The sequence below is a fragment of the Manis pentadactyla genome, chromosome 3 (assembly GCF_030020395.1).
Source record: "Manis pentadactyla isolate mManPen7 chromosome 3, mManPen7.hap1, whole genome shotgun sequence".
Lineage (NCBI taxonomy): Eukaryota > Metazoa > Chordata > Mammalia > Pholidota > Manidae > Manis > Manis pentadactyla.
This window is the reverse complement of record NC_080021.1, coordinates 206,551,296-206,574,168: the sequence shown is the minus strand read 5'-3', so window position 1 is coordinate 206,574,168 and position 22,873 is coordinate 206,551,296. Positions and strand designations below refer to the sequence as shown.

Sequence of the window (22,873 nt, the reverse complement as noted above, 5' to 3'; positions counted from 1 at the left end):
GTAGTTTGGTAGGGCGGTCACAGCAAAATGCTATAGTCTGAGTGGTTTAAACCACAGGAATTAATTTTCTCACAGCTCTGAAGGCTCCAGATCTGAGACTGAGGTGTAGGCAGGGTTGGCTTCTTCTGAGGTCTCTCTCCTTGGCCTGTACGGGCCATCTTTCCCCTGTGTCTGCACGTGGCCTTCCCGCGGTGTGTCTGTGTCCCAGTCTTCTCTCCTCATGAGGACAGCGGTCCTGTTGGGTGAGGGCCCACCTCAGTGACCTCATCACCTCCTTAAAAATCCTCTCTCCAGTCACAGTGACAGTCTGAGGTATAGGCATAAAGATATGAGCATACGAATTTTGGGGCCTATAACTCAGCCCAGAACACCATAAGAAGCAGCTTCTGAACAGATCTTTAGGTGCAGAACCTGTGTGCATCCCCGGGATTGGCCACATGGCCCCGATCTGGTAGAGATGAGTAATATTCAACAATGACCAGGCTTTAAATAGATGTATCTGTCACTTTTGCTGATGGTCCCCTCAGAGCATGAAGTGTGATAGTGGCAGTGTGTGTGGGGGGCGGGGGGGGGAGGAGGGGGTGTCCAAAGGCCCAAAGACACTGGGCAGATATTTATTAAAGGTGAGAATGGCCAGTATGCAGAGCGCAGAGCGCCAGTGGTATGCCAGGTCTGGGGAAGACTCAGCGGGCTCCAAGGGCAGTAGCTGGCCAGGTGTCAGGAGGGAGGGAGAAGGGACAAGAAGGGGCAACTGGGAAGGACACCTGACACAGTCAGGGGGCTGGACTCGAGATCATGCCCTACCATGAAGCGAGCTGTGTGACCGTCAGCAAGTCACATCACTATTCTGAGCATCGATGTCCACATCTGTGAATAGCTGCTCCTCCGATGCGAGGCAGGTGGCTGAAAATGCCCTGCCAGCCCTGCCCGGGACCTTAGAAGAACGAACTCACCGCACTGCCTTCTCTCCTCCTGAGACGAGAAAACCTGACCACACCATAGCCTCCCTCCTACACTCACCTGGAGAGGATGTCTAGACTTCCACCACAGCAGGGCACTCCGTATGATGTTCATTTCACGAGTACTGAATGCTGGGTGCCAGGGGTGCAGGACCCCGAAACTCAGCTGTGTGCTGATGCCTCTGAAGCCTTCCCAGGAGAACTGGGCCTCCTTGCTGGCTTCCTGACATCGGGACCAAGGGCTTTAATGAGTGCCGCTCACAGCAGTAGGCAGGCCACCGCCCCACCAGGGAGAGTGTCAGATGGTGGTCCCATACCAGACACTTGGGCCACCTGAGGCAAACAAGCTGGAATTTACAAATGAACCAGTTGCTCAGCTGGTCTGCATGGTGGGCCTCATGGGAGATGAGCTCACCCAGCAGAGACCGTCCTTACCATGTGGGTCGCCCAGACTTCCCTGTGTCACAGAGGAATGGCATTGTGGAGGCGGGGTGGGAGAGGGGAAGGGCATGGGGCTCTAGCCACACACGGACACCGTCCAGATCCTGGCCCATCATGTGCCAGCCTCGAGGCTTTACGGAAGCCCCTGCCCCATGTTGACAGCATGAGATGGTAATACTTGCCCTCAGGTTAAGGATGAGGGTTAAGATTTTAAAATTCCAAAAACCTAACAGAGTGCCTGACTCAGAGAGAGAGACAGACAGAAAGAGACAGAAATGAGAGAGAAAGAGGGAGCTGTCACTCAACATCTGTATTCTAAACGTCAAGCACTGTTCTTTGCATCTTATAAGAATAACTCATTTCCTCCTCACTGCTACCTTATGCACTAGGTGCTCTTACTTACCTCTTGCCATTTCTATTTTACGGATAAGGGAACCGAGGCCCAGAGAGTTCCGTAATGTACCCAAGGTCAATAAATGTCCATTGTTTTACCAGCACTTCAAAGGGATGTTGGCCTGCGCGTGCCCGTTCCTTGTGACCTGGGCTTCTTGCAGTGTGACAGCATCCCAAGGCCAACAGGAAGCCAGAAGCCTTCTTATGAGCTGGCTTTGGAAGTCAGGGGGTGCCCTTCACCATTCCTGTTGGCCAAAAGCTCAGCACAGACTCAAGGGTGTAAATGTGGGGGTGTGGGTCATGGGGAGCAGAGGGAGTCTTGAAGACTCGGTACCACAAGATAAATGGAGTACACATGGAGCTTGACGTGACTGTCCTCTAAGTAAGGCAAATGTGATTGACGACAATGAGAGCAATCACTAAACAATGACAACCACTTATTGAGCAGCTATTATAATGGGGAATAGAGCTGGCTAAGTATAAAGATTCTGGATTCAGACTGCCAGGGTTCAAATTCCAGCTTTGTCACCTGGTTACATTGTAACTGTGGGGAAGTTACCAGTATCTTTGAGCCTCAATTTTCTCATCTTTAAAACGGGGCTAATAGTGCCAACCTCCAAAAGCTATTTTGAGAATTGAATGCTTTAACCCACATAAAATGCCTAGAACAGTGCCTGGCATGTGGAAAACATCCATGCATGTTAGCTGTCTTTCTTATTGTTACTTTTACCAGGCATTGGTATTTAGCCTGTAAGTTACTCAGAGCATGATAATACTCAGTAAGCCTGAGTATTAATGATGATGACATACATTTTTTCTCATCTAATCCTCACACTGCCTCTGTGAAGTTGATTTTATTGAATTTGTCTTAAAGGCCAAGGCATTGATGAGGCAAAGATGTGACTTGCCCAGGGTCGCAGGGCAGGTAAGCAGAAGGACCAGAACTGTCTTGTCGACTCCAGTGGTGGGCATGGTGGCCAGGAGCCCTGTGCAGGCCCCAAGCAGCAGCAAGGAGGGGCACCTGGTTTGAGAGTTTGGTGAGTGGTGATGTCCAAGGCAGGCTTAGCTCTCCAAGGTCATGGGGTTTGTGATGGACCAGGATTAGAGTTCCCATAGGCTCTAATGTGTGCTGAGATTCACAAAATGGACCTAGCTGTGGCCCTAAATCAACTCTGGAGCCTGGACAGAAAGCAAGACACATCAGACACATCTGTAGGCACCGAGAAGGGGTCAGGTTCAGTAGTCAACTCAGCAGGTACTTCTGGAGAGCTTACCCAGTGTCAGGCTCTGGAGGCGCCAAGATAAGACCCAGCCCAGTGCAAAGCTCAGTGCTGGTTGGGATGAGGGCACCAACCTACCAATGGGGAGTCACACACCCAACCAAATATTTATTGATGCCCATGATGTGGTAGGTTCTTTTGGGGGGTCCCAGGGCACCATGGTGGATTTTTTTTATCCTGTGCAGGAGCAGGCCCTGGTGTCAGGCCACGGTACTGCAGTTGGCCCGGTGGAGAGAAGGTGTGGATTGTTTCACTACCAGGAGATCCTCACCTTGATCAGTTAAAAAGAGGGACAGACTCTGAGTTCATTGACTACAATTACCAGACACTGAGACTTACCAAACATTAGTTTTCTTACCTGTAAAATTGGCATAATTCTTCCTCCTGCCTCAGAGGGTCTCTATCTGATAGTTTACCTGAGATGGTGTGTCTGAAGCACTTTTATAAACTTATGAGTGCACCATGAAAGGGGGCCATGCGAACAAGGTGGAACTTGAAATTGAAGTTCTTGGGAAGAGAAGAGAGCTGAGTTTAGGTCCAAGGCAACATTTAAGAGTTCACACTTTTAAATCATTCACAATGCACCAGGTGCTATCCCACACATTTTCAACTTACTTAATCATCACAGACACTTTATCTGGTAGCACTAACTCATCCCATTTTATGAATGGGAAGGTTAAGGCACAGAGACATGAATTGGCTTGCTGAGGATTATACAGCAGGTAACAGGAAGGATTCAAACATAGGCAGGGTCCTTTCCTGGAACCTCTGTGCTGTTCTACCCATGCCCGAGACAAGATGATCCGAGGTGTTCAGGTCCCCTGCCTAGACTACAGACTGCATTGGGATGGACATCACGTCTTACTGTGCAGGAGAGAAAACAGAGCAGGAGGAAGGAACGGGAGGTAGAAAGGAAAAAAAGAGGAAGGTAGATAGGAAAAGAGGAAGGAGAGGGGAGGGAGAGAAAAAAAGCAGCACACAAAATTAGCTTGGACAGCGCTGAATTCAGCTGGCTTTCTGTGCAATTCCATCAATGTTTACTGACCACCTGGTCTCCCAGCCCTATTTCAGAAACAAAGGCATTTAAAGATACAAGCAACAGGGCTTGTGCTCAAAGCATTAGAATCTAGCGTCAGGGTGTGATTTTTGAAAAGGACACTGGTTTGAACCAGAGGACCTGAGTTCCAGTTCTGGCTCTGCCGTGCACGGGACCTGGTTAAATCCATGATGGGTTTGTACTAGCTACTCCAGAGAACACTGGGTGCAAATGTGTGCCTTGAGGGGTGGGGTGCAAGTTGAGTAGGACATAGTTGCACATCACCTTTAACTATAGCAGATCTTCTTCTTCTCCTTGCTCCTCTCAGATACGACCCCACTAATCTTTCTTTTCAGTAAATGTTCACATCCCATCTCCCTCCACACAGGCTTTGCCTGGAATGTGCCTCACTGCAGTAACTTCTATGTATCCTTAGATCTCATCTCAAATGGCTGTATTCCTTTGCATCAGAAGGCTGTGCTGGGATGTATTTTATGTGCTTTCCTACATCCTGACTTTTCAAGTGAAGTCCAAATCTCAGCATCCCATTATACCGAAGTTTATCTATTTATTAATGCCTCTCTCTTTCCCGTGCAACCATCAGCTCTCTGCATGCACCTGTACCCATGTTCTTCACTGTATCATCATAGCTCCTTAGCATGGTGATTGGTATGCCATAGCTATTCAAAACACTTGGTTCAATTATGGACAAGTAAATTATTTTCTACTGAGAATGGAGTCCCCAGGGCATGTTGACACAATATTTTTTAATTGTGTGCCATTGCCAGGTAAGTAATCTATGGATTTTCCACATATATAGTATGTGGTTAGATTGCCTTCCTCATTCATAAATGAAGAAACTAAGGCCAAAGGGAGTTAAGTGCCTGTGGGACCCTCTGATTGTGACAGTCCAGACAGTATGCTAAAGTGGGAGCTGCAAATGGAGATGGTCTTCAACTGACCTAGATGAAGTCCTGAAAGTATCTCTTGCTGTCAGTCCATTACCTTGGGAAATGTACCCCACTGGGGATAAAAAAAGGACAAACATAGACAGTCTATTTAAATTCAATAATAAGAAGAAAAATTCCTAGCATCCAGTAGGTGCTTAATGTCAGTGTGATTTGATGATTCTTCCCTATACCCCGTCACCTGATTTTCACAGCGGTTACAGTGTTGTGAGGCAAAGCAGATGCATGGAACTTGTTCTTGAGGGCAAGTAGCATGATTACTGGCATTTTCATTGGTTTATTTTTATTTGTCATAGTCACACAGCCTTGACCCAGCAGTCTGGGCCTTAGCCAAGCCGATGTAATCATGCATTGCTGAGATGAAAATCTCTTGAGAGCATCCAACTCAGGCTGCAATCCTGGGGCCATAGCTTCTGAACCCACATCAGCTTTTAACATATTTCCTGCTCCATTCAGTGTTTAATTGGTGTCTATGGAATGATTCTGCCCACCAAGATAATTGTTATCTCTATTATGATGACCCTAAATATCCATGCTGGTTTTGATTCTTGCCTCTGAACTCTATCCTTACTTGCCTCTGGATTTAATCTCCATAGACTCCTGCAGTTGGGGCAGAGGAATATGACTTCTTATATTTTATTGAACTGAAGTCAGTTTCAGTTTATTAGAGTGACAGTTCCTGCTCTGCCACTTATTAGATGTGTGACCTCCAAAAATCTCCAAACCTACCTGAACCCTCTGTTTCCTCATCTGTATGATCAGGATAATAAGAATAGCTACCCCATGGAGTTGGTGTCCTTGTCAATTTATATGATATATGTCAAAACTCTTCATAAGCTGTAAAGAAATGTACAGCTACAGTATTAATATAATCAGAAGCACAGCAGTAGTAGAGGCTAGATGTTTAATGAACACACTGTTTCTGCTTCCAACGTATGGATGTTTCCATTAGAGAAGATAAAACATGAGCCCAACAAAATGTAATAATATAGTAGAGAGGCAACGGAATTTAAGATACTGAAGACTTCAGACTCCAGAGTCTGACAGGCCCAGGTGTGTGACTGCCAGTTACTAACAATATCACCTTGGCACAGCATTACAGTATCTCAGCCTCATTGTTCTGATTGATGCAGTGGAGGTAAAAGTAATGCCTCACATTAGAAAATCCGCAAAAGAACATATATGCTACTGATAGCACATAGTAAGAAGTCAAAGCACAAGGCTCCTTGTCAAACAAAGACCAATGATTTTTCAGTTAATTAACTGAGAAGTTAAAATAGGGAATTCTGAAATGCATACATGCTTCACATATAAAAACATATTATTTTAACTTAAAATATATAACTGTACACTCCTTGCCCAGCCCTTTGACATAGGGCCAAAATCTTGAGGGCATTGATATATTCCATTTAACATTTTACTGGCTGTCTTGCATAAGCCACACCTATGATGATGCAATAGTTCCAACTGTAGTTTATTCAAAGTGAAGCAATGGTTTAAAGTCTTTTAAGAAATGATATAAATGTTTGTAGATCTTTATGAACCCTCCTAATCTTTTTCAGGTACTTCTTCTTTATTTAAATTGATGGCAATTTTTTTCAGCAACTAGTCTTCATAGAATCTTTCCACAGAACTCAGATTAGTTTCCACAGAGAAAGCTCAGATTTCATTGATTTATTTGACTTTCATTTCCATGATTTAAGGCTAGCAAATAAATACAACTGCAAAGCAGAAGCAGGTTTGGGAACAAAAGAGAACTGAATTTCCGTTAAGTGTACTTGTTAACTTGTTACTTGGAGGGAGCAGAAGTATGTGGGCTTTGCAGGAGCTCAACCAACCCGCCATGAGTAGTCAGCATCCTGTGAGCGCCACACACCCCGGGAGCGGTTTGTCAAGTCACTTAAATGGAGGTCGATTATACAAGCTTGTCCTGAAACAGAAGCTTATTTCTACTAACTTGCCACTATTACTGGAGCAATTGCCCAAGGTCATAGAGTAAGAAAAAAAAATGATAATAATAACTAACATGTAATGACCATTTATTTTGTACCAGCCTCAATTTTAAATGCCTTACATATATTTACTCATGGTGTCCTTATAACTACCCTATAAAACAGATTCTGTTATGCTTCTCATTGTATAAACATAGAGTTTGAATTGCAGCAAAGGTCAGAGAGAAATAGATCCCTGTTGGAAAGACTGGAGAATCCCCTTCCTTATTACCTGGATTATTCTATTCACTCCTTAAATTTTGACTTAAACTCCCATTTCTTAGGGATGCTTGCCCTGATACACTGGGCTATTTTGCACTGTCCTGCAGTATGTCTTTACTGCATTTTTTTCTAACATTTGGCACATTTTCAACTGTGTGTTTGATCACAGACTTCCCCTCCTTGACCACAGATTCCATGAGGGCAGCGACTGTTTTTTCTTGCTCATCAGTGTAGCCTCCCATCCCCCACAGTGACAGGTAAAGTCACATAATGACACAGCATTTGCCAAACTGAAGTGAGGGAACAGTTGAGGTGGCAGTTGAGGGATGATGACGCTTTGAACTTGGGATGGAGAGAATAGTTTTCCATTCCAGAGAACAACATACACTTAGGAAGAATGGAATGTGAGGTTAATTTCATCCAGAAATGAGAAATGAGAAATCAGAGTGAGCACATAAATCAAGATGGAATACATGGGCTTTCGAACCAGACAGTGTGGTGTTAGATCCCAGTGAGCTGTGTATTCAGTGTCCTCTGTCCTTAAATGTTGTCATCTGTAAAATGAGGATAGTAACAGTACCTTCCACACAGACTTATTGTGAGGATTACCCAGGATATGTGCAGTGTTCTTAGCATATAGTAGGTGTCAACAAATACTAGTTCATAGGGTAATTGTCCTTATTGAATAAGATTAGACTAGTGTGTTGAGATGAAATTATGGAGGGACTGAGCACCTAGCTGTGGAGTTTGTGTATTATCATTTAGGTGATGAGCAGCCATTGGGAAAATTAATTAGAAGGACTGCCATGGTTTAGTAAATCCTCTCTGGTGCCATTTGAAATCTGAACACAAGAATCAATGGAATCTCTCTCCCAGGTATAAAAGGATTCAGTATTTCTTCCCTGTGTTGACATGAGCTTTACCACAGATTTAAGGATTAGAGCATAGTCCTCAAATTGGAGTGGGTATCACAGTTGCCTGGAGGGCCTTTTGAACACAGATTACTGGGCCCCAGCCCCACAGTTTCAGATTCAGTAGGTCTGGGATGCATTCTAGGTCCTAGGTGACACTGCTGTGCTGGTCTGGGGACCACACTAACCTGGATTATAAATATGGGCTCACTTCACTATAGGTGCACTTGGTAGCAATCAAGCTAAAGTGAATTCCCCTAACTGAATCCTAAATCTATCGTGACAGAGAAAAAGGAGGTAGTGTCTGTGATTGAATACATATATGAAATGCTTAATTAAAAAGAAAACAACTAAGTAGGGAATGGGTCATGTGCATGTTTTTTCAAACTTACTTGGTCAAAGAACCCCTCTTGAAGTTTGAAGAAACTTCTGGGTTGCATAGTACCCAGCCTTGGAAAAGAGTGGTTTACAGCAGATTAAGAGGCAGTGGTCTGGCTTGTTTGGCATGGCACCACAGGTTGGGATTTCCCTCCCTGTCAGTATATCCTCATCCTTCAGCTAGTTGTCTTTGAGTTGAGTTTCTAACACCTTCTGCTTAAGCAGATGCTAATGGCTTTGTATCCCAGCAGGTACCACTCGTGCTGAGAGGTGGCATGACTGCTAACCAGCAGCAGCCAAAATAACAGCAGGAAGATACTCAGTTTCTGTTATAATTAGGAAATAAATTTACCCCATTTGGTTTAGGGACATTGCTAACCTTACAAAGTCAACTATTACTAAGGCAGGTTTTTATTTTTTATTTTGCAAAGGGCTTCCACACCAATGATCTTATCTGATCCTTACAATAACCTATAGTATAATAATAACCTTATTAACCTAGGGGAGCCACAGCAAGGATTAGTCTCCCCATTTACAGGTGAAAAAACTATGCCTCCCAGAAATTAATGACTGGCCCAACATTATGAAATAATATTCCTTCTTCTGTTGCCATTCTGCATAGGCATAGTTCTTTGTTGTTGTCAAAGAATATTTACATTATATTTATACTGAATTTTCATTCATTCATTCATTCATGCAACAAATACTTAGTGCCTATGAAGTGCCAGGAATGATGCAAGGGGCAGTAGTAGAGTGGTGAATGGGAGAGAGTGCCTCTGTTCACAGAGAGCTTGGAATCCTGCAGATAAATTAAAACTGGCACAGGGCCAGCCCTGCACGGATGCTGTACCTTAGGAATTTGAGGCTCAGGGGGAGGCTAAATGACCTAAAATTATGAAATCATAAAATGTCATAACTGTCAGGGAACCTAAAAGGTCATCTAATCTATTCCTGTCATTTTATAAAAGAGCAAAATGAAACAGAGTGGTGAAGTGTCTTGGCCAGAGCAACTGTATTAGTTACAGTTACTCTAACTATATTAGAGGCTTAAAGCAACACACATTTATTCTCTTACAGTTTCCGTAGATCATGGGCATGGTACAGCTGCTTACATCTCATAGGCAGAAATCAATGTTGAGGTTTTGGGGGAAGAACCTACGTCTAAGCTCGTTCAGTTCCTTGTGGTTGTAGGACTGAGGTCACCATTCCCCTGCTGTTTGTTGGACAGGCTTTGCTCAGAGCTCCTAGAGGTTATTCTCCAGCCCTTGCACATGGAACCCCTCCATCTTCAAAGGAACAAAGGTGCAGCTGGTCCTTCCCATGCTCAGGATTTCTCAGGTTCTCTTTCTGCCAACAGCCAGAGAAAACTTGTTTTTAAAGGGACACATCTGATTAGATGAGGCCTGCTTACATGATCTCCTTATATTTAGGTCAACCGTGCCAAACAACAGAACACAATCATGGCACTGATAGCTTATCATAGTCACAGGTTCTGGGGATTACAGCCTGGAATTGTGGGGGGAGAGGGGGCATTTTTTAGGATTCTGCCTAGTACAGTAACACAGCTTGATAGTGTTGGAATGGGAAAGGAATATTCTACATTCTCTTTGGGGCTCATGGTAGATTGTAGTTTGAATATCTGTTGCTATATATCAAACTGACCAACTTAAGGGCTTAAAGCACCAATCATTACATTATGTTTATGAATTTATGTCAGAATTGGTTGGGCAATTCTCCTGTTCCACATGGAGTTGACTTGAACTCACTCATTGGTTATTCATCTAGAAGCTTGGGCTGGAACTTCCCTCACATGTCAGGTGCCTTAGCAGACACCCAGAAGGATGGGCTCAGCTGGGAAACACCCCCCACCCCCATCCAGGGTCTCCCCATGTCACCACTGAAGCAGGGTGGTCAGATGGCTTGTCAGTGGCCTCAGCATCCACAGAGGATTTTCCCAGAGACAGGAGGTAGAGCTGCTAGTCTTGAGATCTGAGTCCATAAACTGTGTGCATCACTTCTGCCTTATTGTACTGGTCGAAGAAGCAGTGGAATCTGCCCAGATTCAAGGGGAGGGAGCACAGATCTCTTGTCTATGGGAGGAGTGTCAAAGGATCTGGGGGCACCTGCCATAATAGTGTGTTTTTCACTTACTGTAATACATTTTAGTACAGAGGGAATGCACTCTTCAGAGACCTTGTGAAGAAACATTGTGTAATACAAAGTTGCCCTTTAGAACGCTTGTCAATCAAGATTGTTGTTTAGAGGATTTAAGGTTGAAGCCCCTTGCTATGTGTTTCAACTGAGGTGCAAGTTTTGTTGTTTTGTTTTCTGGGAAGCTGGTTAAAGGGAGAGAATGTTCCATAATATTTATTATTTCATGGGTATATGGATAGTTGTAGGTACAGAAATGGAAAGGAAGAGCATTCTGCCAGTTGTAGAGTGTTCTAATCATGGAGTCATTCCAAGTATGTGTTCTGGAACTGGGGGACTAACTATAGGAAACAGCCGTGGGATTCCCTGTGAGACAGACCTGGGCTAAAACTCCACTAATTACCTGACCTCCACGAACACCTTTCTGACCGCTGGACCATAGTGACATTCTGTGCCTCCTGGAATTAGTATCCGTTCTGAGACAGTTTTCAATAATCCTTGAGAAATGCAACTGTCTCCTTTGCCCCAGTGCACAGTCACCTGGGTAAAATGCCGTCAGTCCTTTGGGAGAGGCTGGGGGAAAGAACAGTGTTCTTGTGTGGCAGGGTGTGAGGCCTTTCCTCACGGGGAAGATTCTGGTTCTCAGCTTCCAGGGACTACTTGTGTGACCTCAAGCAAGTCATCTAACCTCTCTGGGCTCTGTTTCCCATGGACCTGGCCTTGTCTAAGCATCATTCAGCTGCACGGTTCTGAAAATCTGTCACTCTAAACCCACAGACAGTGCCCCTTAGAGTAAATTGCTACTTTGACAATCCCCAACCTACTGATTTTTTTTGTGTATGTGTGTGTGTTTGGGGATCGGGGCAGGGAGAGGGTGGTGATTTGGTGACAAAAACTTATTCTGAGTATGTATTAAACTGTCCTATTAAGGAAGAGGTACAAGCCCACAGATAACCCCGGGCTAGCTCAGGGCAGCTGGCTGTCAGTCACAAAAGCCTACAAGTGCCCTCCCAACCACAGGGCAATAAAGCTTTTGTCTTTGGCATTTCTTTTCTGTTTAGGGGGGTAAAACAGGCAGGCAGTGGCGCTGACCCCCACGGGAATCCAGGGATGTACAGTGTGGGTGAGGGGCAGCGAGATGCATGCTGGCAGCTGAGCTTCACCCTGATGTGCAAGGTTTGTTCAAACCAACACTGCTAGGCACATCTCCATTCCCTTCCCTGCTTGTCATTCTGCGTTTGTAGCAAGTAGGGCAATTGACTCACTCAGCTGACGTAAGGCAAGAAAATAAGCATCTCCAGACCTTTTTCTGTTGTTTTTAGTTTTAGTTTTTTTTTTTCTTCTTTCTCCCTGGGGCTCAGAAGTAGCTTCCTGTTCAGAATAGAATCTAGAGAGGCTCAGAGGGCTGAGTCAGAAATAGAACTAAGTTCTTACAATGTCTGTGGATAGCTCTTTATCTTCCTTCGGTGCCACTTCCCCGTTTTCCTCCCCAAACTCACCCTCCAAGTCAGCGAACAAACTCACACATGGCTGAGCTATAATCCTAGTGATGTGACAACACACTGGGGCCCTTCAGTAAGTCTTGTCTCCTCTCTGAGCCTAGTTTTTCATATTATTGAAAGAAGATGCATGATACCCTCTCTAGCCAACTCATGCCACAGAAAAACTGGGATGATAAAAAATAGAGAATAAAACAGAAGAGCTTTAAAAAGTTTAAAAGTATAGAAAGGAAAAGTATGGCTGCCTTATAGTAGTATTCTGATTATCTTAAAGGGCAGTGTTTTGTGGAAGTGTCTTATTGATACAGTACAGACACACAGAAAGGGAGAATATTGTAAGTGTATAGCAAGATTGAATTTTCACAAAATGAATCCATGCATGTGACGGGCAGCACCCACATAAAAACACTGGGTTTGTCGGCCCTGAAGAACCCCCTTGCATCCTCTGCTGGGCACTACCAGCCTTTTCTCCCAGGGAATCACTCTTCTCATTGCTATGCCCACTGTGGCTCTGTTTTGCCTCTCTTGATATTGTATACTGACTTTCATAGAGACTTCTGATTTTCCAAACTTGCTGGGCCAGTTTTCTCTCCTGCCGGTTGCATAGGAGAGCTTTCATTGCTCTACAACCTCACCCATGCTTAGTGTCTGCTGTCTTTTTTAATTTGATTGTCAATTTGATTGTAGCCATCCTGCTGCAGTGGCATCTCGTTGCTACTTTAACTGGCACTGCCCTAGTGACCGAAGTCACAGCGCTGACCTGGTCCCGACGATGAAGTGCAGTTTCACGGGCTCACTGGCCTTTTGAACAGCCTGTGTTACAAAGTGCCAGTTCATATCATTCACCTGTTTTCCCTGTTGGTTATCCGACTTTTTCTTACCACTTTGTAGTTTTTTGTTTTTGTTTTTCTGGGAGAAATCCCATTTATTAAACAGTGTAGGGAGACCCTTCTCAGGAAAACAGAAATTGTGAGCAGTTGCATCAGCTCTGATTTAAAAAGACCCAGGAAGGTGTGGCAAACCTCATGTGGCTTAAATGCCTTTGAGGAGCCCAGCATCCAGTCAGCAGAAGAGGTGTGTATGTGATACAGATCCAGTCTTTGATTGGCTAACATTACAGCAAATATAGTCTCTAACTAAGGGTTGTCTTTTTACTCTGGGGTTGGGATCTTTTGATGAATATCTTTTCATCTTAATAAATCCCTATTAATCATGTTTTTCTTTTACTCTGAGCTGTGTTAAGGAATCTTTGCCCCCTCTGATATCATAATGATGCTCCCCTGTTCTTCCTCTAAAAGATGTTTTGTTGATATAGGTATTTATTATTATTATTATTTTATTTTTCACACTTAGATCTGTAATCTACTTGTCAATGATTCAGGAGCACAGAAGAGATTGTGTGTCAAGAAGAGGTTTTAGTGCTGCTACTTTAATATCGATATTCAGCTGACCCAGTGACAGGTATTGAATTCCTTCCCTGGAGTCTTAAATCTATAATTCCTTATTTTGCAGGGACCATTTTGTATCTGAGTTCAAGAGGAACACCACAGTAGTTGCTTTTCATGAGAGGTAGTGTGCACATACTTACACACATCATCTTACCTGCTACTCTAAAGGACTGTAATATCGCTCCATTCTGTAGTTGCAAAAACTGGAGCTTAGAAAGGACAAGCAATTAGGTCAAGGTTAAATAATGAGCAGCAGCGCTATGATTCAATACCCGGTCTTTTCTGACTCTAAAGCCCACAGCTAGCTCGTTCTTCAAGCATCACAGTGGCAGCGTTCTGGAGATGGTGAGTAACCAGTGAGACTAGGCTATTAAGCTATAATCAACTGGGCTGTTCTAGTAACTGAAGAGAGTATTTTTACCTGAAACATTTACAAAACAGTTATTTTTTGCCATCAGTAACAATAATGGTTAATGGTCAGTCGTGACTTCCCTTCGCTGCAAACCTCCCAGGAACTTTGAGTATCTGACTCCAGCTCTGAAGAGGAAGTGTAAGGTAGGCATGACTGGGTCCATTTGACAGATGAGGAAGCTGAGGATCAAAGAAGTGAAGTGTATTACTTATCCAAGGTCAAACAGCAAGGTCAAATATCCGAGGCCAAGTAGTGGTAGAGCAGGGTCCAGTGTGTAATTGACTCCCACACCTCTGCTCACCCCACCTCCCTGGCCAGATCATTGATCTAGATGACCATTGTACTTCAGGGTTATGTCCACTTGACCTGATTAGCCCCTTCTGACTTCCTAGCCTTTTGGTCTGAGTCTCATTTTCCTGCCTGACAACTGCAGTGGAGGAATGAAGCATTCATGCAGCCCCCAACCTGGGAGCTTCCCACTGCTTTTCTTAGCTTATGTGTCAGCTGAAAGGAGGCTTCTGGATCCTTCTTTCACTTGCCTCTAGCACATCCATGCCCCAGAGCAAAATACTGAATTTGAATATGCAGCTGATGTTGCCTGTCACCTCCTTCCACACACAGAATTGGGTAATTGCAAAAATTGTTTCATAATCCTCCCCAATTAAGCTCCTGACAACTTAATTTCAAAGGCTCCCATGGATTTTTGCATTCCTGCTCTCCCCATTCCTCCTCCTACCCTCTACCTCTTCCCTCTGCAAAGACCTACTGCCTTCACCGCACAATTCCAAACTAGACACCTTCATCATCGCAAGGGGCCGCAGAAGGGTTTTGGTTTTTTTGGTCTTTCCTTATTGTTGTAAGCTGTTCAATGAGGCTCTGACGTCATGTGAAGAACTGAGAGAAGGGAAAATAGTAAGTTATTAAGACAATGAGAGAAACTCAAAGAGGGCAGTGATCAAAAGCTAAATATTTCTCTGGGAAAATGATTAACACAGAGTGGGTCTGACAGCCAGTTATCATTCATACAAGCACATCCAAGCACCAAGGCTTCTTCCTGCCGAGCCCCGAGCGTTCTGACACCACGGATGTATTCGCCTGGAATCAGCACTGCCCTGTAACATGCACATACACATGTGTGCACACACACGCTCATGCAGAGTCATACACAGCACAGCCAGACACAGTTCATCATCAGAAACCTAAAACTACTGCTTGTCTTCCCGGTCTGTGGTCTACAGGGTGCACCTTTCACGGAGTCTCACAGAATCACTCAGATACCATTATAATGTCAAAAAAAATGCCAAGGAAGCAGCACAGGGCATAATAAAAAAATATTTCAGAACTCCAATTTCTTCTTCTTTTTTCATTTCCTCTCCACTTTTAAATAAACACCCCTGGTAGGCAAATGGGAGATATAGATTATAGTTTTCTGTTTCAGCCTAGATCTGGTTTCCCCCCGCTCTCCTTGGCACTTGATCTGTATGATCTTCCCTAAAATGCCACTGGCCCAGCACTGCATTCCTGTCTTGGGCAAAACCTCCAATTAAAATCAGCAGGGAGGTTGCTTGAATTAGGAATTCCAGCCAGGGCCCCCCACCCGGGTGGTTCTGAACGGGAGATATGTGCCTTTGAAGGCACTGATGGGGAGCCCTGGGTGGCACAGCATCTGCCCTCCACATGATGAGCAACTCCAGCTGTGTCACTGGGAGACCTGTCAAGTCGCCAGAAAATCCTGGAAGAGGCAACGGCAGAGCCTGCAGGGGAGCGGTGGGGGTGCCCCCATGGCCCAGGGCCCAGCCTGTCTTCCAGCCTGGGTTTTAGAAGGTAGGGGAAGTACAGCAGAGAATGGAGGGAACACTGTGTTTGCATCCAGAAATCCTGAGTTCTGGTCTGCTTCGTCCATGCTGTGGGACCATGGCAAAGTCACAGTCCCTCCCTTGCCTTCAACACCGTCTCAGTAGAATGGAAATCACAAAGGAGTTCTTCTAGCTCATCGAGTTGATGTGAGCCTAAAGGGATAACTGCCGTGATATACAAGGACTCAAGAAACATTGGTCCTCCGCCTGAGCGACCATGTGTCAACGTTCAGGTCTAAGCCTGAGGGAGATGCTTGCAGGGTCTCTACTCCTGCGGTCCAGCCTGGTTCATGCCGACCTTACCAGTCGGGCTCCAGGGCTTTCCAGCTTTAGAAATAAACATGTAGCCTCCTGCCCTCCTTCCTCCCCCTTCCCTCCCTCCTCTCAGCCCCCCATCAGAATAAATTGAAACCTCATCCCACAGAAATATGCTGATTTGGATGGTTGCAAACAGAAGATGCTCTGGATCCCCAGGGACCAAGAAAGGCATTTTAAAACTTGGTCCTGAGTGGCGCACACAGACTGCCTTGCAGGAGTGCTGTGTTGGTCCTTTGTGGGACCCTCCCTTCTGGAGCCAGCCCCTTAAGCCACTCCTCTGTTGCCAGGGTTGAGACAGGCTGTCACCCGCTAGCCTGGGAAATGGTATTTATAGATCACGGTCCCTCCTACCCTGGTCCCCAACCTCTTGCTGAGCCCTGGTCGGTGAGCTCCAATTATCTGTGAATGGAGGAGAGGGATCCTGGCAGGTCCAGAGGATGCAAGGAATGTGATAATAGACCCTTCACATGCTCAAACTTTCAGTATTTTTCCATTATTTCCAATTTATTTCTCTTGTATCCTGCTTCTTTCTTGCTTGCTTCATTGTTCTAATTTGACATTATGGGACATAGCAGCAAGGGCGCCAATGCTGGAGTTAGAGAGCCTGGTGTGTGATGCGGTGGAGCTTGGTGATCTCGGACAAGCTGTCTCGTTCCTTGGGGCCTCAGTGTCTCCATCTATGATGCAAGCTGCGCGGGGAGGGCCTCTAGCACGATGCCGGGTACACAGGGAGCGCTCAATAGCCGTAAAGCACTGATGCCCTTGGCCGGTTTAGGGTGCTGCCTACAGTCAGGCATTGCAGGGGTTCTGAATATCAGTGATTATTAACCAGAGCTCTCGCTGGCCATGGAGAAGGTGCAGGAGATAAATCTGACTTATGGGGATTCTTCACTATTGGAAGTTGCTTCTGTTAAGAACAAATACAAAACTGGAATGAAAAGACTTGTTTTTCTGGTTTTGCCCTTCTCCTCAAAAGGAAGTGTTAAAAAGCAGAGGAGGGTCCACTGACCTTGGGAATGAAGGCTCACTCGTAACGCTGCTCCCCCTGACACCCCAGTCCCTGCCTCTTCATTAAAGGCTAGCTTTGCCCTCAGATGGCCAATCCAGAAACCACGCTCCTTGGATCTGCGAGTCACAGCAAATGCAGGCTTGGCTGAGTTCTTCCTTCCTGCCTTATCCCCTCTAATTTCGTCCCGTCCCATTCTGCTTCTCCAGGTGGTTCCTTCTGCACTGATCTGTCTGCTCATCTAGGTCAGGCCATCGCTCCCGTCTTACCAGCCTTCCCCATGCTCTCCCTTGCTCCTCCATTTTCTCTCTCCTCTTTCCCTGGGCCTCGCGCTCCCTGCGTCCCACCTCCCTGCCGCCACCTCCCTCTCCTCTCACTGTATCATTAATGCCTTCTTTGATACAGCCCACAACCTCATGATTATTCCGAGGTCAGGAGATGCAGGTGCCATGCAGCTCGCTAATGCGCCTCAGAGGGCCTCTGTCCCCAGTCCCTCCCGCTCGACAGGGCTGGAATCCTAATTTGCCACGAGTCCCTTTGCTTATTGCACCATCACCACGAACTTTCATCTTTCTCTTTCCCCCACGGAGGATTCTGAGAGTTCATCCACAATGAGGCATTGATTCAAGGAGTGGGGGCTACCGTCCTGACAAAGGGTCCCAATGATGAGACACGAGAAAGGGGGCGCTCTGCGGGGTTATAGAATGCCTCGCAGATGGGAACAGAGGAGCTCTAAATGGGGTACTGTCCTGTCACTTGGAGAGGGAGTGACAGGGGCAAGTGTGGGCCATTTGAAAGAGGCATTTTGAAATAATGCCCTCATCAGATGGAACCACACAATCAGGGACGTGTGGTGGGTCCCTGCAGCTCACAAAAATATCGGATGACTCATAGCGAATATTCAGTCAATGTTCTGCTTCGGGAGGTGGGAGCTGCCTAGCTCATTACTATTCCAGCTCCGTTTCCTGAAGGCTGGGCCTGCTGCTGTTCTCCAGGCTGTAATAGGGTTGGTCTCGCCGAGCAGACTGGGGAGGTCTGTTTCTGTGTGGGTGGATGATATCAAACACTAATGCTGCAGTCCAGAGTGGGAAGAGAAGTTGCTTTTCTTTTTTTTTAAATGAAAAGTGAGAGGGAAAACATTAACTTTGTTCATTCATTCATTCCCTCATTCATTCATTCAGCAAACATTAATAGGGCAGGTGCTGGGCTAGGTGTTCAGGGAAGGAGGGATCGCCCCTTTCAAGCCTCAGAGCTTTGGAGGGGAGACTGACAAGGAAACCAGGGGTTTCAACGCAGTGTTGTGAGAGAGGTTTTATTGCCAGGAGCGGATTTTAAAGGCAGAGCAGTTTGGAGGAGCACACTAATTACTCCCCCATTTTCTCTCAGCTGATAAGCAACTCATTTAAAGCAAAGCATTCTGGGAAGCTGTTTCAGCAGTATCCATTTTCAAATGTCTCACATAACGAAATGGTTTCCCTCCAAGTCCAGAGAGATAATGAAATCCCGAGAGTGTCTCAATACCTTCAAAGGACTGGATAGCTTATTCTCTGGAATAAGAGTACTTATTATTATTATTACCTTCGGTCTATGCCAGGCTCTGTGCTAAATGCTTTAAAATATATGATCTCACTCAATCCTCTCACCCACCATATGGGATGGGCTTTATTAGTCTCATTTTAGATATGGATACTGAGGCTTGAGACAGTGTGACTTGTTCCTGGTTCCAGAACTGAGCTTTGAATTCAGTGCTGCTGGGGCCAATGCACATGCTTTCGACAGGAAGCTCTCCTGCCCACCTCATGGTTCCTGGGCCTGGCGAGAGTGGTTCAGCAGTGGAGGGGATAGAACAGATGGGTTGCAACATTGCCTGTACGGTGCAAAAGGGCTTCTGCCTCCAGCTTCCCAGAATGGGGATCAGTAACCACTGCCACCATCAATATATTCCAGTGTATGACAGCCCTAAGAAAGGCTTTCTTGACTCTTGCTTGACACACAATGAGAAAAGCCAGAGCTGTGAGCCAGGAGACTTCCCTATTCACTCACTGTACAACCTTTGAGTCCATCGTTCCTCCTCTGAGCTTCTCTTGCCGTGTCTATAAAATGGAGCTGAGGCTCCCTTTGCAAGAATAACAAGAAGTAACTTTTATCGAGCCCTTAATACCTACCAAGTTTGGGGCTAAACCTTCACATAAAAATTCACATAATCCTCGCAACAGCCCTGTGTGGAGGGATGATCGGGAAGGTGAAGAACACTGCCGAGCTTCACCTCAGCTCCTAAGTGTGGAAGTCGGGATTTTAAACAATCTCTGATGAGCCTCATGTCTCAAGCTATTTTCAGGGTATCGTTGTGAGGCTCAAGTGAGAAAATGGGAGTGAGTGTGCCCTGTGCAGGGCAAAGAGTGCTAGACACACATAAGGGATTATTTGTAGCAGGGAAGACAGCCGAGAGGTGGCTCGCCCAGCAATAAGGAGGGACAAGAGGCTGCTAAGCTCACTGCCTTACATATTGTTACTGTTCTCCTGTTGCTTATCTGATGGAATATCTATCTTCATTGCAACGTCATAGTGGCTGAAATCTGGGCACAGGCTTGGGTAGAGTTTATACATTGAGGGGCAGTGGGAAGGGACACCTGGAGATATATGTTGTCACAGAAATTTCACGGAACTGACGGTTTGGTACTCTGGCAAAATGGGGAAGTTACATCTTTCTTACATGTTGTCAAAGCTACTGTGGAGATCATATAAGATCATACATACGGAAGCACTAAGTCATCTCTAGAGATAGTATAAAATATAATTAGGTTTTGTGGAAGTTGCTGGATGTTATATAACCTCACGGGGGGAGTCTATGAAGGGGGATCACTCATTTGACACAGAGTAAAAGAAATGACCCCTAAATTCTCTATTGCTGATTTTTTACAAAATCAGTTGTTAACTCCGCAGCGGTGTTTTGAGTTTAGACACTTGAATTTCCTGGCTCAAACTTCTCTGGGGCCAAAGTATGATGGAATCATGGAGTTGGAAGGGCCCCAAAGAACATTTTCTCAAACCCCTTCCCTTTACAGTTGAGGACACTGAACATCAGGAGGGTAATGCACAGTGTCATATAGCTGGTCTGTGACATTACAAGCGATCACAGTATAATTCTTATAATTTATACGCAGTGCTCTTTCTGTGATAACTGTTCTTCCCAGTCCTTTCACTCTGTGGGCAGCTCCACTTCGTATTATCAGTTGGATAACCACAGTCCACCCATAGTTAACTTTCTCCATTTTTCCCTCTATCCTCCAGAACAATTCAGCAGTGGCTTGCACGGGTCCAGTCGCTTCTTTACTGCAATGAGAACGGGTTTTGGGGGACCTTCCTGGAGAGCCAGAGGAGCTGCGTGTGCCATGGCAGCACCACGCTGTGCCAGCGCCCCATCCCCTGCATCATAGGCGGGAACAACAGCTGTGCCATGTGCAGCCTGGCCAACATCTCACTCTGCGGCTCCTGCAACAAGGGCTACAAGCTGTACCGAGGTCGCTGCGAACCACAGAACGTGGACTCGGAGCGGAGTGAGCAGTTCATCAGCTTCGAGACAGACCTGGACTTCCAGGACCTGGAGTTGAAGTACCTGTTGCAGAAGATGGACTCGCGCCTCTACGTCCACACCACCTTCATCAGCAACGAGATCCGCCTTGACACTTTCTTTGATCCCCGGTGGCGCAAGCGCATGTCCCTCACTCTCAAGAGCAACAAGAACCGCATGGACTTCATCCACATGGTGATCGGCATGTCCATGCGCATCTGTCAGATGCGTAACAGCAGCCTGGACCCCATGTTCTTTGTCTATGTCAACCCCTTCAGCGGGAGCCACTCGGAGGGCTGGAACATGCCCTTTGGGGAATTTGGCTACCCGCGCTGGGAGAAGATCCGTCTCCAAAACAGCCAGTGCTACAACTGGACTCTCTTGCTGGGCAATCGGTGGAAAACGTTTTTCGAGACGGTCCACATCTACCTACGTAGTCGGACTCGGCTACCTACCCTACTGCGTAATGAGACTGGCCAGGGCCCTGTGGACCTGTCCGACCCCTCCAAGAGGCAGTTCTACATCAAGATCTCGGATGTGCAGGTGTTCGGATACAGCCTGAGGTTCAACGCGGACCTCCTTCGAAGTGCAGTGCAGCAGGTCAACCAGTCCTACACACAAGGCGGCCAGTTCTATTCCTCTTCATCCGTGATGCTCCTCTTGTTGGATATTCGGGACCGAATTAATCGTCTGGCCCCTCCTGTGGCCCCGGGGAAACCCCAGCTGGACTTGTTCTCCTGTATGCTGAAACACCGCCTGAAACTGACCAACAGCGAGATCATCAGGGTGAACCACGCCTTGGACCTCTACAACACCGAGATCCTCAAACAGTCGGACCAGATGACAGCCAAACTCTGTTAACCTGGGACTCCTTGCCATGGACTTTCTCTTTTGTTGTACAAACATAACAGAACAAAGCAAAGCAAAATAAAACAAACAAAAATTTGTAAAATGTAATATTCAAAGAAGGAAAATCTTCGTTCGTTGGAAACCGAAACGTTCTAGCAACTGTATAAAACCGTTGGGCATGTTTGTTATTTCTATACTCTGTCATGAAGAAGGGTCTCAGCCTTTTGAGGCGCTTGGAGGGAGTGGCTTCTTAGGCCTCAGGTGCTGTCTTGAGGGGGGAAAAGGGGAGAGCATATGCAATGAATTGTAAAGATCTCTGCTGTGCAGGTGCTAAGATTAAACACTAAAAAGAAAGAGAGATATATGTAATGTACAACCGACACTGCCATTTTTCCTTGTGGGAGGAAATGGACATAGATAAAGAAGATATTTCTTCGGTTATAATTTCTTCCCGCTTTATGCTTCATTCCTTGTGGTTCTTTGTCTCTTCTCACACATGGGTGGGGATGCTGTGATGGTGCTGTCTTACCCATACAGCTTTCTTTCATTCTGAGTGAAAGCTGGACAATAGGTGGGATTGGGGAAAGAAGCATAAATGTAACATAGGGTGCTGAAATAGTGAAGAACTTTAGGAATCACCCGTCAAACTCCTTGATTTAGCTTGTGAAATAGGGTCAGAGAGAAGAGGCATGCCCGTGGCCACACAGAGCTACTGCCTGAATGAGGATTTGAACTCCGCCTTCTGATCCCCTTGACGGTGCTGTTCCTGCTAAATCACAGTGGTCACTTTTGTGTTTTCTCCTCCAGCCAAACTGCCAAGAGACAAAGTATTTTTTCAGTCAGTCTCAGATTGTTCTGATAGCTTTCACTCTCCTAATCAAGAAGTCCTACTTTCTCCAAACAGAAATAGTATCAGATTTCTTAGAAATGCCTAGCATAGTAAATTTGAGTTTGAATAAAAATAACCAAAACAAAATGAAACAGGGCAGGCTCTAATATTGCCAGGCAGACTTCCCCAAGTAAATATGTTAAAAAAAAAAAAGATCATTTGATTAACTCCAAATACACACAAATGAACTAACACGCCATTTCTTCAGCAACTGTGAAAGCTGAGAAGCCTGTGTGGGACTTGGGGGATTACATTGAAAGGAGAGACTCAAGAGAGAACATTCATTTCAAAGCAC

General features: G+C 45.7%; 1 protein-coding gene across 1 annotated transcript in view; it reads left to right on the top strand.

The window, feature by feature from the left end:
* The window catches only part of BRINP1 (BMP/retinoic acid inducible neural specific 1), a 173,030-nt gene extending 150,901 nt beyond the window's left edge, over window positions 1-22,129 (top strand). Inside the window, exon 8 of the mRNA XM_036915504.2 lies at window positions 20,561-22,129. Coding sequence (XP_036771399.1) covers window positions 20,561-21,701 — 1,141 coding nt within the window. The 3' untranslated portion in view covers window positions 21,702-22,129. The remainder of the gene's footprint in view (window positions 1-20,560) is intronic.
* Window positions 22,130-22,873: the final 744 nt, after the last annotated feature.